At 51.9% G+C, this 17,007-nt stretch overlaps 4 protein-coding genes across 4 annotated transcripts; 2 read left to right on the top strand and 2 right to left on the bottom strand.

Moving 5' to 3' along the window:
• Nucleotides 1–3: 3 nt before the first annotated feature.
• Nucleotides 4–841, bottom strand: GUITHDRAFT_150417 (hypothetical protein; the record flags this gene model as incomplete). The annotated part of the gene is made up of 1 exon (XM_005840401.1): nucleotides 4–841. A coding segment is annotated over exon 1 (368 nt), but the record flags the coding sequence as incomplete, so codon positions are not given.
• Nucleotides 842–2,907: 2,066 nt separating this feature from the next.
• GUITHDRAFT_133184 (hypothetical protein) lies at nucleotides 2,908–4,761 on the bottom strand (the record flags this gene model as incomplete). Its single annotated transcript, XM_005840400.1, has 1 exon — nucleotides 2,908–4,761. One exon carries the CDS (start codon nucleotides 4,759–4,761, stop codon nucleotides 2,908–2,910), a length of 1,854 nt encoding a protein of 617 aa, XP_005840457.1.
• Nucleotides 4,762–6,491: 1,730 nt separating this feature from the next.
• On the top strand, nucleotides 6,492–8,355 carry GUITHDRAFT_101177 (hypothetical protein; the record flags this gene model as incomplete). Its single annotated transcript, XM_005840399.1, has 12 exons — nucleotides 6,492–6,579; nucleotides 6,744–6,812; nucleotides 6,859–6,907; nucleotides 7,071–7,143; nucleotides 7,351–7,439; nucleotides 7,488–7,597; nucleotides 7,652–7,718; nucleotides 7,771–7,799; nucleotides 7,845–7,961; nucleotides 8,009–8,116; nucleotides 8,174–8,229; nucleotides 8,281–8,355. 12 exons carry the CDS (start codon nucleotides 6,492–6,494, stop codon nucleotides 8,353–8,355), a joined length of 930 nt encoding a protein of 309 aa, XP_005840456.1.
• A 486-nt stretch (nucleotides 8,356–8,841) lies between these two features.
• GUITHDRAFT_53320 (hypothetical protein) lies at nucleotides 8,842–9,858 on the top strand (the record flags this gene model as incomplete). Its single annotated transcript, XM_005840398.1, has 1 exon — nucleotides 8,842–9,858. A coding segment is annotated over one exon (1,017 nt), but the record flags the coding sequence as incomplete, so codon positions are not given.
• Nucleotides 9,859–17,007: the final 7,149 nt, after the last annotated feature.

Genomic DNA, 17,007 nt, shown 5'->3' with positions numbered 1-17,007 from the left:
TTACATCTTTCAGTTCAAAATAAATACACATCGACAAATCGACTGCGTTAACAACTTCAACAAGATAGTACATGGTTTCTTCACTCTGCCGCCGCCTGGCTGCTCACAGGGATCCAGGCGAAACCCATGGAGTTGGCATGGTACGGCACCTCCTCCTTGCTCCTCGAAGAGAAAGATCTACACTGCTCCACACTTCTGCCCTTCGATGTTCCCCCTACTGGAATCCAAGAGAACCCCGTGGCCTCATTCGTGATGACAGCGGAGCTGCTCTTGATCCCCTCCTCCAGCACGACTGCTTGCTTCGCAGCGCCCACTGCGTTGCTCGACGACACGTCACACTCCATGCTAGCTCTTAGCGCGCTACTTCTCAGAGGAGGAGACAGGCTTTCTGATCTCTGATCACGGTCTCTTCTCGCCGCATCGAAACGAGAAATCTCCGCGCAGTTGTGAGGAAAAGGCTGCAGCGATTGGCCACTGATTCCACGGAAAGCGTCGGCGGAACCTGCCACAAGGGCAAAGAAGAACAAGTAGCGGATGCTCAGCATCTCTTAGAAGTAGTGTAGCACGAAATCCCAGCGGACCGGAAGAGAACGGAAGAAGGATGGATGAGAATTAGGAACCGAGACGCTGGCGACGAAGGGCCTCGGGAGGAAGGGCGCAGTGACGGGCGCAAACAGGATCAGGGGATGAGATCACCAGGAAGAGCCAAGAATGGATGAGAGAAACAGAGGAAGAGGATGAGATGAGATGCAGGCAGGAAGATGGCTGAAGGAGGAGCGGAAGAGTGAGGGAGGCGGGAAGAGCGCGAGCAGTACCAGGGGAGCGGGAACGGACGAGTGGGAATACCGCAAGGTCTCAATGGATTTTTATGGGGAATGTTCGGACACCCATGGGGAGGGTAGGGGTGATCAGTCCGTTCATGAGTACCCGGTAATTTTCCCCATAAAAGGAGCTAGAGTACCCGGTTCCATGTAACCGAGAAAAAAGATGAAGGGTGGGTGAACTTTGTACTGTCACAGAAAGAAAGGGGTGGGCCCAAAAATAGGTGGCTACAGGTGGGTACTTGGATTAAACTAAGGGGTGTTAAAATAAAGTATAGGTAGGGGGTAGTATATAATTGCTGGATGAGACAGGTGGGTGTAATTCAAAACCTATCATACCGGTACTAGATAGTAAAAATGAGAGGGTACTTGATCCATACATTGCGTATATTTGAAATAGGGTGGGTGCACTTGAAGAATAGAGGCTTGAGATTAAGATGGTGGGTAGACGCATTCTTTAATGGGTGGGGGGTCATGGGTGGGGGTTCCTCCGGACTTGAAAGCCACATGACGAGTCTTATAGAGCGAACTTCGTTAATAATAGATGAAGTTGGTTATTTGATAGCACAAAGGGGTTAAAATGTATTGAAAATAGGTATCATATATCTTATTAGTTCATTTCTTGTCAAATAAGCAACTACTGCTGCACGTGTAAACGAAAGCAAAACAGGTCTTGCTTTAAAATGTATTTAAATAATCGAAAATATATGTTTTCAAAGATTGTTCTAAAGATCAAGACCGTCACAGTCTATTTTAAGAGCCGGATTCGCTGTCTTGAACGAAACATTGAGAAATCAAAACGATTCCTTTGAACCATTTGACCAATGCCCCTGAGTTGACTGATGTTTTGACCACAACTTTGATTGCAGCGCAAACAAACAAGCCCACCGACCCCCTCAGGCCCATTTTCTTTGTAACCGGAAACCGTTACATGAGCAGCAAACCACCCACCCCTTTAAAATCCAACAGACCCACCCCAAATCATTTCAAAGTGGGGAATCCTACCAGAAGTACCCCACCCTTTCTGACGCGGCCAATTGCACCCTACCCCAACGCTAAGGTTTGCAAGAATGCTCCTACAGCCAGGGCATGCTCGCGTGAGGAATTGCAAGAGGGAGGCGGGGCGGGGAAAGAGGGAGAGGCTGAAAAGAGATGCATTTTGATGACGGAGGGAATGAGCGACAACGAGATCAGAGGGATCTTGTGAGTTTCCGGAGGTGCAAGCTGGGATAGTGAATCAAAACCTTAACATGGTACAACCTAGCACTGTCAACAGGTCGATTTCACTGAAGTTAACAGTATGAAACTAGCTAGTTCCATAGCAAGAAAAGATTGGTTCTCTTTCATAACCTTTTGAAAAGAACGTGAGGCCTCTGTTTAATTGGAATGCTGTTCCTGCAAAGTGTCTGAGATGATTGTTTTGTTGCGATGATTCTTTCTTATGAAGGGTGTGAAGAGTAAGGATGCAGGATAAGAAGAATGATACACTTGGAAAATCTACAAAATCAAAGAAATGTGTATGTAATAGCCATTGCATGCAAAACGATCTGGTTTTCGCAAAGGAGAAATTTTCATGCGTTTCGATCAACACACGCGATCAGACTTGTTGAGAAAGCAGCACTAGTTTCCTTAGAAATGGTTGAATTTTTTTCTGGACGAAGGCATGTGTAAGAGTATAGCACAATCAGGCAACGTTGATACATGATGTTATTGTGTTGAGAAAGGAAGCAGCTTCGACGAGTGGTTCTTCAAGACCTGACGTGAAGAGGGAAAACTTCAAGGGTGTCGTTGACTGTGTAGAGATGATGCTAGGGCAAAAAGTTTGAAACAACCTGCAGCTACTTGAAGAAAAGAATGTTCTTTCAAGGAGTTAGGATCAGATTTTAAGATTTATGTTAATAAAAAATAATTCTCTGTCAGAGTTCTAATTGACGCGACCTCACCCTCCCTTTTGTTATTGTGAAGCACGGTAATCTTTCAGCAATTTCCATGCTGAATGATCGGATTCTTGATCATCTACCCCAAGCTGCTTTCTGCTATTCACTTGGTCATCGCCTCGTCCACCGTACATCTTTGTAACTCACCTTTACCGACGGCTGCTCTTTGACTTTGTTTTCGAGTCCGGTTCCGTTGTTGAACACGCCCAACTCTGATACATGAAGTCGTGGGGACATTTAACGTACTTCCCCCACTGTTCGTTGAGAGTGGAAAAGCACTTCTTTCGGGGCCAGAGGTGCTTCACCAGTTCACTGATGCTCTCCGTATCTCTGAACGAGGTGATTTGCCCCTGGTGAGAAGAATAAATCTGATTTGACTTCAACTGCGACAAGTTCATCCCGTTGCAGAACTTGTATAGAGCCACATCATGATTGTCCAGTCCACGAGATTTCTTCCAGAACGCGATGGCCTGGCCAACGTACACATGATTGATCAGCAGGCCTGACCCTCCATTTCCTATCTTTAACACGCAGAAATCCGCGGTTTGGCGGTGGGAAACAGCGGCAGCGCTCTGGGCTGGTGACCTTCTGGCTTCTCCTATGGTGTTCAGAGCCTCTTCGAGCAGCCTGAGGCTCCCGGCGCACATCTTGCAGTCGTCCTCCCACAGTAAAAAAAAAGCCTTGGGGGACCTAGATTGAACAATTTGTGCAGCAGACACAATATCGAGGGTCTGGTTCACCTCCGTCCGCTTGCCGTTCCGCGGGACCCCCCAGGCCGGCAGAGCGTGCTCCTGCAACCTGCCGTACTCGAACCCGTTGAGAACCGACAGACAAGTCATGTTCCGGTACGTTTTTGACAGGTAGGCCGCCGCGTCATTGCGCCCATCCTCTGATGTATCGACAACGTAAATATGAATTTTCCCTTGAAACATGTTAGTTTTGCAGAAGCCTGTCTCGGACAAGATGCTGTTAATTGTTGGTATCAAGTAGTCGGAGGGCCCAGGGTCCTCTCTGAAGTAAAGAACAGAATCCTGCTTCATCGAATGAAACGCCGGAAACGTTGATTTTTCGATAATTCGGCCGTTTTCATGAAAAGCGAAGCACGATTGGCTCGAATTCCTGCATCTTTCGGCCAAATGCTTCACATTACCCGACCACTTGTCAACAACGCTTGCATCCTCCGGCAGGTCAGAGTCGTATAACTTCCAAACGCGGTTCTGGGCGTCAAAGAATGGCTGCGGAAATGCTGATATCCTTTTCTTCGTATAGAATCGCGTCGTCGACGTGTTGCTAAGGTGGATAAGATCTGCTCGCTGCGCACTTCTGTACAGATTTCCGCGGTTGTCAAACCCCGCACACTTCTCGTCTTCCTCGCACGCAACAGAAATCGCCCTTTCCCCTCCTTTGAGTTTGACCTGGCGGTACGACAACTGCTCCCTTGGCACGATCTCGATGTTGTGGAACCACCGCGTCCTCCGAGTACTTCTGACCTCCTGCAAGCCCCCCCCCTCCTCCGGCATCAGGGCAGCTCGCATGTAACGCGGCTTCGACGGCACGAGGATGGCTAGTACCGCATTCTTCTCCGATGGGTTCTCCCGGCACAGATGCAAGGGGACTTGGCCGGGGGAGCAGAAGAGCCCGCGGTCCTCGGGCCTGTCACTCGTCAACACTTCCGATGACGTGAAGCCGTGGAAGCGGTAGGAGGAAGAAAGTTGGAGGTTGGACTGCGGCGTCAAACTGAAGTTGGAGGACTGGGGAAAGCAAGTTCGCTTTTCACCGTCCGCGCACTCTACCCAGGTCTCGGTGCGCTCGGAGAAGAAAGCTTCAGTCGCGTCCATCCTAACCCGGAACTCCACATTCTGTATCCGCTCCACAATGGCAGTAAGAGCCGACACGCCGGACCGGGACGAGTGGACTCGTCTAGTTCGCCGAACTGAAATCCACAGGTGGATCAAGCAAAAGACGAACAGCAGTTTGAAGCCAACTCCGACGAAACCGTTCATTTCGGATCAACTCAGAATCGTGGCGCGGCCTTCAATACATTCTATTTGATGAACCGTCTGCTTCCTTGCACGTTGGTTCAAAGTCTGGCACTGAGCACTTGTGATTTGAAGTTCAGTAAACTGGACATCCAGTGTTACAGGAACAGAAGCACTGAGCGGCAGAGCAACACAAACTTCAAGCTGCACTCTTGAATCGCTCAGTTGCATGCCGCCAGCCGCGTTCGCAGCATCGGCGGCCTTCTTCCCCCCACCGCATGCCAGTGGATTCACCGCCCACCAGGAGCTCAACGTGGACTCAGGGTTGACTAAATTGATCCCCGGGAGTGCGTGAGACGACCCAGGAGGAGGAGGCTGGCGCCGCGTGCCGCTCCCCCTGACCGCACACTGCGACCTGCCATGGGCGGCCACAAGCACTGGGCTAGGGCTGCGAGTAGGTAGGTGTCGCCCATGGCGCTGCATGACTCTGAAGAGGAATCGCCATTTGCCCTTATCTGGCCCGCATGCCGCCCGGCGTACTCAACTGGAAGTTAACACCAACGGTCGAACGTCAGAGGCGGGCCCGCATATTGAGAAGCGGAGTCTGCCACCCGGTGACTCATCAGTCGGACTCCCCGGGACCCGTCGGCCCGGCCGGATAACTTGACGGGCCAGTTCAGTTCAGTGTGGCGCGGGCTGGCCGCCCCCCGTCCGTCACTTGGGGAAAAACATTCTGAACGCGCAGAAGAAGTGATAGGCATTTGATCTTATTACTGCAATCGAGGAATCACACATGTTTACTATGTGTTGTACACGAGGACGATTGTGTGAACACCCCCACCCCCTGAATTCCTATCAGCACGGCCTCCTTCCCCTATTGTACAACTACCCCGGCTGAGTATGCAAACAACCCCAACCTAACATCTACACCTACACCCCACCCTAACGAAAAGCAAATCTATTACCCCTACCCCTCAAAAGTTTGAATATACCCCTCCTTGTGAAACCCTACCCACAAAATATCATAGCAAAGACTATGTATAGGATGGTATCTTCCTGTATTGATCAGTTCTCTACCCCATCAATAGTGATTTACACCCCAACAGCATCTACCCCCACCTGCTAAATTTGACCTTTCCAAACCCATCAGAGTCTCAGAGGGTGGTGAGTAAAGTTCCAATGCAAACGGGTCGTACAAGGGAACCCCTACCCTGAATTCATTCCCCTACTGATTGAATGATTACCCTACCTGGTATTTGTGCTTTGATATCACTCAAAATGACCCCACCTTTTCGTACCTACCTCAAAATTTGAGAGAGAAAATGGAGGTAGGGGTAGAAGGTGAAGGGGTGGGTGTGAAGGGTAGTCACCCCGATCCCGGGTGCAAGAATGGTGTGTGAGGCGGAGCTCTTGTGAAAGCGAGAGAAGGCTGAAGGGAGGAGAAGTTAAGGCGATTGATTGAAGAAGTAGAGAGGATTGAAACCAATGAACAACATCTTGTTATGGATTTGGGTGATGTTTGTTTCGATTCTTACAAGGATACGAGTAAGAGGAGATAAATGAAAACATGATGCTGTTTTCGGGATCGATCAGCTGTTCTTATTTTGTTTGCAGAAAATGGCCTGCTTGCTGTGAGATATATATCGACTCCCCATCAAATTTGATGCATTGTCACTGGTGAGCTATATTCTGGACCAGATACAGATTAGAAAGCATCGTTGCTAAGGTAGTTGCCCTGGATTCAAAGCTGTAAAATGCCTCCAAAACAAGCCGACAACACAAGGAGCAAGCTCGCAGACAAGATTTGGGCTGCCTTGAACTTGAATACAAAGCAAACGAAGGGTGTGGGTGCAGTGCAGGTGCAGAAGGTGACGTGGAGACAGGGGAACACCGGCAAATTATCAACAGGTGATCCGTTCTCTCTATGCGACTTTCATGGTCTTCTTCGATTGCTCCATAACCATGCAAGGAGGGCCAAGACTCCTGGGTTCTTACTGCTGTGACAGAAACGGCTCTTGCTGCAACTTTCAGTTTCGCTGCTCTTCTTGTAGCAATTCTGTATCAAAACTTCGATGGTAGGAATCTGTTTCTTCGGGCAGGCAGTGAAAGCTGAATTCATAGATGCCATGATCTGGATGGAATGGATTGAGAGTTACAAGGTAGACATAAGGTATGTTCGATACTTTTTCATTCCCTCCTCTACAGATTTTCAATGGCAACGTATCATGGCTGGATTTTTGCGGTTCCTGTATCGTTTGCCATGGTTTCCGGACCTCGCTCGAAAGGTTCGGCATGCTCCTGGTTACGGTGGGTTGACGGTCAAACCCATTCAGGAGCATCAAGGCTGGTGATCAAAGAATACTCAACATGTGCAAGACGGCGTTCGGTTGCTACGCCACCACGATAGTAAGATTTGAAACAACGAGTTCCAAACATCCTCATTCAATTGTTTTCAGTGTACATGCACTTTCCTACAGTTTGGTGGGACGACGACGACAGGGGTATAACCGATTCTGCTCTGAAAAATCTATTCTGAAGTTTTGTCCATAAAAAGGCAATTTTGGGCCAAAATCCGAGTTGGCTTGCTGGTAATTCATGGCTGTCTGTGCTCAGGTTGGGTATGATTCATCATTAGGAACGCATGTCTTCTCAGCTTTCCTGCTCGCCTGGTGGCTTACTTTCTGTAGCCCTTTTGACATATGGTGAAGGAATAGCTGCAGTCTTACAACTTGCAGTGATTATGTTTGTAGGCATAATTCCATGAAGACCCCGTGGTTGATGATCCCAATCAAAGCTTTCGCCACAATCAGTTCGGCACATGCTATCACTTCTTGGGGCATGGAAAAGGCTCTCAATGCAGGTGGGTGTAAGGACTAGCTCGGCGTGCGAGAGATGTTGGTAAGAGTTGGCTCAGAGCACGAAAGGATGAGGAAGTCCGTATGGGCTGCCTTGCTCTGTGGATTCACCTCCGGTTCGTTCGGGTATTTCCGGCGGCAGATGCGCTTGTAAGGGAATGACTGTGAATGTCTGCAGGTGGGTAGTGGTCAGCTATTTCGAGACAGGTGAGTGAGGAGGTAGGTATGCTCGCTTGCTGAGCAGAGATGCAGGGGGTTCTGCCATCGTTGCGAGTGCCCCGACGTGGGCGATGCAGCGAGCCTGGTACTTAGTGTGGGTCTACTATGGTCTCACAGACCCTCATGGCATCTTGCAACACTCGCGCCAAGGTCTGCGTGCATCCTCCGTGTATCCTTGTCGTGATGTGATGCTACAGCTGTTGGCTCGCATCTCCAGGACATCTCGCCCGTCCTCTCTACATTGCTGCTGATGAAGCCGATCTCAAAGAGTGCTGGGAAGGTGGTGGTGGCGACTTGTTGCCTGGGTAACTCGCGTGTCTGTATCTGTCGCTGGTCGCAGCTCTGACTGTGCTTGCTTCCAGTCCTTCAGTTCGCTCTAGACATCTGCTGCTACGATCTCTTGATTCACCTCAACAGAGTAATGCTCTCCTCCTCCGCTCAACCTCCTCCTGTACTAAAGTTCCTGCAGTTTTTTGCAATTTTTTGGAGGACCATTGCCCCGCTGAAGATCGACAGAGTGTATGTCCCGCCAAAATCTGACTAGAGCTTCGTCAGACTCGCTTTAGAGATTCACATCGCGTGTTTCGACGACATGATAATAAATTCTTCCAAGTATCAGTTCCCTCTCAGATCAAACGACAACGGCAGACTTTGACCCTTCTATCTCTCTTCTCCTTCATGGCATCACCTGCAAAATCTTATCTTGCGGTTTGCTCCTCATCCTCATCCTCATCCTCCTCCTGCATCATCGTCTCCCGCTCGCTTCCTTTCCACATTCATCATGATCCCTTCCGACAAACTTTTCCTGGCTACCCCACCCCCTTTTTCAGCATCACCACCGTTTTCAGCACCCCTCCCTTCCCAAAATCCCTATCTACGTCTTCCACTGACATGCAGGGTGAGGAGGGAGGGAGGGGAGGGAACAAGCGCGAGAGGAGCGAGGAGGAGAGTTGATGGACGACAGAACATAGAACACAAGGTCGTTGATCACCGTTGGAGCCCTGAACTTGCTTCCTCGGTTCTGTGAACCATGCTCGAGGGCATTCTTGCTAGCGTAATAGAGCGACTGGCGGGCAAGTATGTTGACGGGATAGACAAGAAGGCGACAGAGTTGTCTGTGTGGAGAGGAGAGATTCTGCTCAAGGATCTTTCTCTGAAGCAAACAGCTCTGGACGACTTTGATCTTCCTGTCACTCTTGTAGCTGGTAAGCTAGAGGAATTGAGGTTGGATATACCATGGAAGAACCTGCGGAGCAAGCCCGTGATAGTAAAGATCAAGGGTTTGAACATGATCCTGTCGCCGAACACAAATCCCAAGATTTCAGCCGAGGAGAAGAAGAGGAGAGAGACGTTGGCGAAGAAAGATGCATTGGCTGAGTTCGACATATCCTTGAAATACGGGTTTGCGCAGTTTGATGAGAAGGTCAGCGAATCCTTCTACTCCAAGCTTATCACCAAGATTGTGGACAATGTTCAGATTCACATATCGCAAATTCATGTCCGGTACGAGGACTCAACTGTGCATGCCTCTCACCCGTTCTGCGCGGGCGTGCTTCTGAACCATCTTTCCATTGAGTCGACGAATTCGACTTGGAAGCCGGCGTTTGTTGAGAACCAAACCTTCTTAAACAAGCTGTGCAACTTGAAAGGGTTCAGTATCTACCTCAACTCGGACGAGAAGATGTTTTGGAATGATGGGATGGATCTACAGGAGTTTCTCGAGGGATTTTCTAGCGTGGTGGACGACATTGACGAACTAGCTGACGATGTTTCTTTCGATACGAAACTTCTGAACTTCATCATCAAACCTGTCGATTCCATCTTTCGCATGAGGTTGAACAAGAGTGATGAGCCAGATGAAGCGCATCCAAAGTACGACGCGATGTGGGAGATCAACAGGTTGGAGCTGAGTATGCAGAAGCAGCAATATCGAGACGTCATCTACACTCTCGAGTACTTCCGTAACTTTGAGAGGATTGCTCGCTACAATCAGTTCAGGCCGCATGTCAGTGTGAAAGAGAGTCCGAAGGAATGGTGGTTGTTTGCCTTCAACTGCATCGCGTGGGAGAGGAACCAGAGAATGCTGAGGTTTGATAAGAACAAAGTTTTCCGCCTGATAGTCAAGTGGCCACGATACGCGTTTCTGTACCGCAGAAGGCTTCTGCAGAACCTTTCAGGACCAGCCATCCAAGAGGAGGAGGTGAAAGAACTGGAGGAACTAGAGGATGTTCTTCCCTTGGACGCCCTTCTCACAGCTCGCAAGGCCGTCATCGCCAAACTTCGGGCCATTCAGGAGGCAGACCAGCAGACCCTTGTCAAAGACTCCAGCAGGCAACCAGCAAGTCTTTACACGAGGGTGTCTGGTTGGATGCCGGGCTTCCTGCGCCGAGAAGATGCAGGGGAAGGCGAGGTGAAGCAGGGGGAGTACCCTCTGACTTTCAGCGCCACTGCCGAGATTATGAACGAGTTTGGGATCTCCGACGAGGGTAGTAGCGAGAATGCATCGACTATCAACGGAGAGGCTGGGAACGAGTCTAGGATCTCGAGGATGCGTCTCGAGTTCATCTTGCGCTTTGGGTCGGTCACCGTCTCCAACCCCAAGTCACCTTTCGACGATGACCGCGGGCAGATCGCGAAGTTCAAGCTGCGGGACTTGGCGATCAATCTCGTACAGAAAGAAACTTCGTTTGCTTGCAGCCTGCAGATTGGAAACCTCTCCTGCTTCGACCTTTGCAGCCCCAACATCGCCTCAGGGTTTGACTGTGTGGTATCGCGGTTCTCCAGCAGGTCGAAACTCTCGCCGAGCAGGCAGAGGTTTGCCTCCAGGATCCTCTTTCCTGCCTCCATCACCAGCTCCGTGTGGGACGTAGCCAAGTCACTGAGCGGAAAGAGTTCCAGCGTCGGCAAGGCTTCTCCCAGCAAGGACGAGGAGCCTCCGCTGCTGGTCCTCAAGTACGAGTCGAACCCGTCGGACGGGGAGGCTTGCGACTCGAGGATGATAGCTATGCTTGATCGCATGACCATCGTCTACAACCCGCCCTTCCTCCGCCATCTCCTTGACTTCCTTGACATCGGGGAATCTCCCGCACTGGAGGCGCTGAAGCGAACGGCAGCGGAGCAACTCCAGCACGCCAAAGAAGTGTCGGAGAAGAACGTCAAGTCAGCGCTGCAGGCTAAGATTGTTGCCGACCTGTCCTTTGACTTGAGAAGCCCTGTCATCATCATCCCTCAGAATGTCGAACATGGCAGGGATGACTGCCCTTCCCTGGTCGTCCAGCCCGGAAACCTCGCCATCTGGTCACTCAAGTCCTCGAACATTTCAAAGCTGTCTCCACTCCTGCAGAAGATGGAGGAGGAGGATGAAGTGGATGAGAGGCTGTACAACAGTATCCTTCTTGAGCTGTCCGAGGTGTACATGATGATCTGTAAGAGGCATCAGTGCTGGGATGCAGCAAAAGATGCTGCTTCTTACAGCAATCTCAGCCTTATCAACAACGTCAGGATCAGTGTCTGCATTGACAACAGCATTGCGCCATCAAATGAGATGCTGACGAGAACCAAGATCAAAGTAGCTCTACCAACCTTCGAGTGCCTTATGTCGCAGCACAAGTATTCGGCGATCTTTGAGATTTGGAATCACGTCTTCGGCTCTCAGGAAGTTGAGGAGCTCGGAACGACTGAGATATCAGGTGGCTGGACTTTCATGTTGATCTCAACATGAGAGGTTCATGTGAAGTTTTGTGACCTGGGCTGTTTGCAGGCATTCAAGAGATGAACACAACAACACAGGACTTCGACGAGGTGGAATTCACAACTGACAGAATCACCTTCGTGCAGGAAGAATGGAGGCATCTGGATGTCAAGGTCCGGATGGCCGATGAGCATCCGATTGCTCTCAGGCTGGTCGAGGAGGAGGACATCGGATCCGGGCAGAAAGCATTCATCGCTCTGTGTCATCTCAGTGAAGTCAACCTATCCTTCGTCCAGTTCTCGGAAGGTTTCTCGTCCTTCGACTTCCAACTCAAGAGGCTGCACGTGAAGATCAAGGAAGAGATCGAGGAAGTGATGTGCTCGGAGGCGGAGAGCCAATTTGCCTTGAGTTACTCGTCGTCCTTTGAGCTGAATCACTCGAGACATGTCATACAGGTCGGGAGGATGAGATTGAATTTTCTTCCTGAGGTCCTCAGCTCCATCATATCTGTGTTCCGAACTTCGAGCAACACGGCTGCTGAGGCTGAGACTAAGTCAGCTGACGACAGGAGCATCACGTCGTCTAGCATAGGGCAGGGTGAGATGAGGCGGAAATCAGAGCAGAGGAACGCGGCAGTTCAGGATGATCACATCACTGAATACCATGTTTTCCTTGAGGAGCAAAAGGTGGTCTTCTTCGAAGATGTCGCAAAACCGTCTGGAAGAAAAGTCGTCGTCACGGTAAACCACTCGCATCTTCAACCTCCCATCTACCGTCTCTCGCCCTCTGTTTCTGATCTCTCACCCTTCTTTCACCTGGCTCACACCCGCTCAGGTCTCGGGGCTGATCAAGGACATGAGCAAACCAGCAGGTTACCGGAAAGGTTTCCTCCACTTGCAGGACGTCCAGACTTTTCTGGAGCAAGGGGGGGAGCACGAGGAGAGGAGGCACGCGCTGCATCCGACCAGCCTGTCCCTTGAGTACATCTTCGAAGGAGAGAAGAGCTCGAAGATGTGGATGGTAGGAAGTTGCTTCGACCTCTTGATCTCGTACCAGGACGTTCTTCTCTATATGGACCTTCAGGAGAGGGTTCTGCGGCCATTCTCTTCTCCTTCTGCAGCAGAGGGGGGGGGGAGTGGCAAAGGAGAGGATGGAAAGGAGCGAAGCAGACATGGCTCGGGGGAGTTGGAGGAGGTTAGGATCAATGAACAGGACAGAGAGGAAGATCAAGCTCTTCAGACGCAGAAGCAGTTTCGAGTTGACTTCGACTCTCTGAACATCGTCATCATCAACGACTGCGCGGGCTTCAACGAACCTTTCCTCTCTCTCTCCCTCGCTGAGATCCAAGGGATGAACGTAAGGCATTCTCAAACAAACGAGTGTGCAAGTGATGGGATGCAAACAGGTCAACGCGTTCGACGGGGAAACATGGGGTATGCTACAGCTAAGGATAAAGGCCTCGCTCTTCAACAGCACCGTCTTTGAGTTCGAGCCCCTCATCGAGAGCTGGGAGATGATGATGGAGAAGAGCCAGAAGGTTTTTCTCCCTCCTGTCCTCGCTACTCGTCTCTGACCTTGTTCCTCCCCATCCCAAGGTCATCCCCGAGGACGCGCAGCAGGAGGTCGATGGCTCGCAAGTCTCGGAAGTAGTCACTTACAGCCTGTCATCTAGCGACGAGATGAACATCAACATCGCTGAGAACCATCTCGCCACCTTGCTAAGCACTCTGCTGACATGGAAGCATCACTTCCCCGCGTCAAAGTTCGCAGCTGCAGATTCGGAAACAGAGGGAGCTGTCAAACAGGAGGAAGATGTTTCAAGTCATCGCTGCCTTGTGAATCCTTTCTCGGCGTATGCCATCAAGAATCGATGCGGAGTGGAGTTATGCATCCAGACTTCTCAAAGTGACGCTACAGAAAACCCTCACGTGCAGACTGTCATGCCAATGCATTCAGAGCCGATCCACTTTCCCGACAAGACGTGGAAGCAGCAATCGGCCTATCCGACTTCTCCCAATCATTTCTCATCCTACTCCAATGCCAACAACCATCAGGAAAATCGTGTGTTGAAGATCAGCGTGTACGACGACTCTCTTGAGAGCCTCCCAGGGCTCGCGGCTCCTGCCGATCACAACTGTTTCAACATCGACATCGAAGAAGCAGGGCTGTCATTCCACACGCTCAGCGATGGGTCGAGAGTGATGGCAAACGTGCAAGCTGATGATGAGATATCCAAGAGGGTTGTCACGATCCAGAGCGACATGTCTCTTACCAACGATTGCTTCGTTCCCATCAAAGTTTCCATGAACGTCAGAGGCAGAATCAATGCCTTCCAGCACCTCCTGCTAGCCAAAGAGACCGTCGACTTGCCCCCACTCTTCCTCCTTGACGGTATCGACGACTACGTCATCAGCGTGCAGCCTGTGCTCGAAGAACAAGAGGAGGACTCGTTTGAGATCGCAGGGGCCAACCTGGAAGCGACCCTCCTCCCCCTCCAGCGCGACCTGGACAAGGTCGTGTGCTGCCGCAAGGACACGAGCCATCTCAACTCCTTCTACCTCAGAGTTGTCGCGCACGTCGCCTCCCTCCCGCCCAACACAGCAAGCAAGCAGGCGAGACGGACGGCAGACGCCTCGTCGCAGGTGTGCGAGAGGCTGAGCATCTCACTCCTCCCCGTCCTCATGGTCAAGAACCTCCTCCCCTGCCAAGTCCGCATGAGTTTCCTCCTTGAGGGCGACAAGGCTCCTCAGCCGAGCTACGAGATCTACCCGGGGGAAGAGCACGCCATTCACGACTTCGACCTCTCCCGCAGGATCAGCGCTGGGTTCTGTGTGTGCGGGCTGGAGGAGGGCTCGGAGTTCGTGCCTGTCTTCTGCCCAGATGGCTCTCAGCTCGAAACAAACGTGACCATGTACGACAGCAGCCGAGACATTCTCCGAATCTTCCTCGAGCACTCGCAGACGGCAAATCAGATCTTCCGCATGCACATCTTCGCACATTTCTGGTTCGTAAACAGGACCTCCTTCCCACTCCAGTACGGGCAGAAGTGGACGGCAAGCAATGTTTCCTTGCTGGGGGGGCAGGGCTGCCACGAGGTAGAAGCAAGGACGTCCTTCTCCTCCCCTCCCAGCGTCAGGACGGCCAACCACTCCCTCCACTCCTGCGACTCCAGTCACATGCTACCAGACGCCCTCACGAGCACAGACATCGTGCCGACGCCCTTCTCCTTCCACTGGAAGGTGGACGTAGGAGGCAGCAAGGCAACCCTCAGGCTTGGCCCTCCGTTCCGACGCTACGACGCGCGGGAGGGGATGATGGTGCCGTGCGACTGGTGCCCCTCCTTCTCCATCGACTCCGTGGGGAGCTCGACGCCGGTCACGCTGGTAGGGGATGGGTTCTCAGTGGACCTGGTGGTCTCCGTGGCCCTGATCAAGGAGCTGGGAAATAAGACGAAGTTGGTAACGATCCTCCCGCGCTTCGTCCTCTGCAACCATCTCAACGAGCATCTAGAGCTCCTTCAGGTGGGAGTGGATGAGGCGGAAAAGAAGCGGGTGGAACCCGGACAGATGAAGGTCATCACCTGGTCAGACGAGAGCACCGACCGGAGGCTCCGCCTGCGGATGGTGAGCAACGAGGAGCATCGATCGACAAGTAGCGAGCAGGGGGGTAGCTGGAGCAGCGGGATCTCTTTCCTGTCGCTCGGGTACTCCTCGTTGAAGCTTCCCAAGTGCTCGGAGGCGGCGCAAGGAGCCGCAGCCTTCATGAACGTCACCGCCCATGCGCTGATGCAGGGCAACTCGACCATCCTGGTCGTGAAGGATCGGAACGAGAAGCCTGCACTGCTAGTCAAGAACGAGACGAGGAGCATCACGATTGCAATGATGCAAGCAGACGTCAAAGACGCCAGGGAAGAGACGATCAACCCCGGTGACGTCAACGACTACAGCTGGGACGATCCCCACATGCCTCCGATCCTCCACCTCCGATTCTGCCTCAACTCCCTCGAGCTGTCTCGCTTCGACTGCAACGTAGATCGCCTTGGAAGGTTTCCTCCCATCGTCATCCACCACAACCCCTATGACGTCACCAACCTTCATGTCTCTGTGCACGCCGATGGGCCAACGAAGGTGATCTGACGGCCTCTTGGAGCGATCTGAATGCTCTTGCCAGGTCCTGAGGATCGAAGACGAGCAGTCCTCTCAGAGGTCTGATAAGAGCGACATCAGGACGCAGAGGCCGAGGCGAACCGTCGCAACTCACATCAGTCTCAGTCTCTCTCGAATCGGTGTCAGCATCATCGACTCAGTCCCATCAGAGCTGATCTATCTATCTCTCCACGACCTCAACCTCAAGGTACCTTCCCTCCCTCCATAGCTCCTTCCCCTCGGCCTAACGTCTTCCCTCCTGCAGTACGTCGAGGCTGGGGACTGCAGGATCATCGACTTGCACGTGCAGCATCTGCAGGTTGATCATACTCGAGAGGCTGAAACCGTTTGACCGTTGCATCCAGCTTGACAACCAGACGAACTCGGGCAGTCCTGTGATCCTCGGGCCGTACACCCCTTGGAGCTCCGAGGGAAGTGAGATGAAGGACGAAACCGATCGCAGGCACGAGCAGAGAGCAAGACAAGACAACGTGACGAACAACATGGTGAAGACAGCGAGTAAAAGCTTCTTCCTTCAAGTCTCCATCGTCCAAAACCTCGGGAACGAGTCGCTGGATGTCTTCGACAGGTACCTTGCGCACTCTCTAGTGACCTCTGTTGACTGCGGGTGCGGTAGGATCGACGTCTTGGTGTCTGACTTCAGCATTTCGGCGGATGAAAGTTTGATCTTGAAGCTCTTTGGAGTCTTTCGGTCGCTGATCAACCACTTGAGCTACAAGGACGTGCAAGTTGTTGACAACTCTTCCTTCAGTCAAGTCATCGGAAAGCTCGGCGCTTTCGACCTTTCGTCCATCGACTCCTCCCCTGAGAACTGCCGGTGGATCTACGTGGAACAAATAAGGATCTTCCCCATGAAAATTACTCTCACCTTCCATGGCTCCGAGGACGCGCACGGGTTGCTGAGGAGTCTAGGCCCCGTCTCGAAGCTTCCTGTGTTTGCCTTTGTTGAGGCCCTCAAGGCCGTCGTGAGCAACGTGGAAGGAGCTCCGATCCTCCTGTCTGGCGTCGAGTGGGACCGGCCGTTTCTCCCTCGAGACGAACTTTTCGCGCGGATGGTGAAGCACTACATGACTGACGTCACCAACGGCTTCTACCGCCTCATCGGCTCCTTTGAGTTCCTGGGCAACCCGACAGGTCTGGTGAGCAACATCAGTCAGGGAGTGTCTGCTTTCATCGGCCATTCTCGCGAGGGCTTGAAGGAAGGTCACATCACCGCCATGGGAAGGGGCCTCGCTCTCGGCGCAGGCAGCCTGGCGGCAGGAACGGTACAAGGAGTCTTCGGGTCAGCGTCAGGCATATCGAACGCGATGGTGAAGGGCCTGGCGCAGCTCACCTTCGA

Source organism: Guillardia theta (genome assembly GCF_000315625.1).
Source record: "Guillardia theta CCMP2712 unplaced genomic scaffold GUITHscaffold_6, whole genome shotgun sequence".
NCBI classification, from domain to species: domain Eukaryota; class Cryptophyceae; order Pyrenomonadales; family Geminigeraceae; genus Guillardia; species Guillardia theta.
This window is presented reverse-complemented; position numbering and strand designations above follow the sequence as displayed.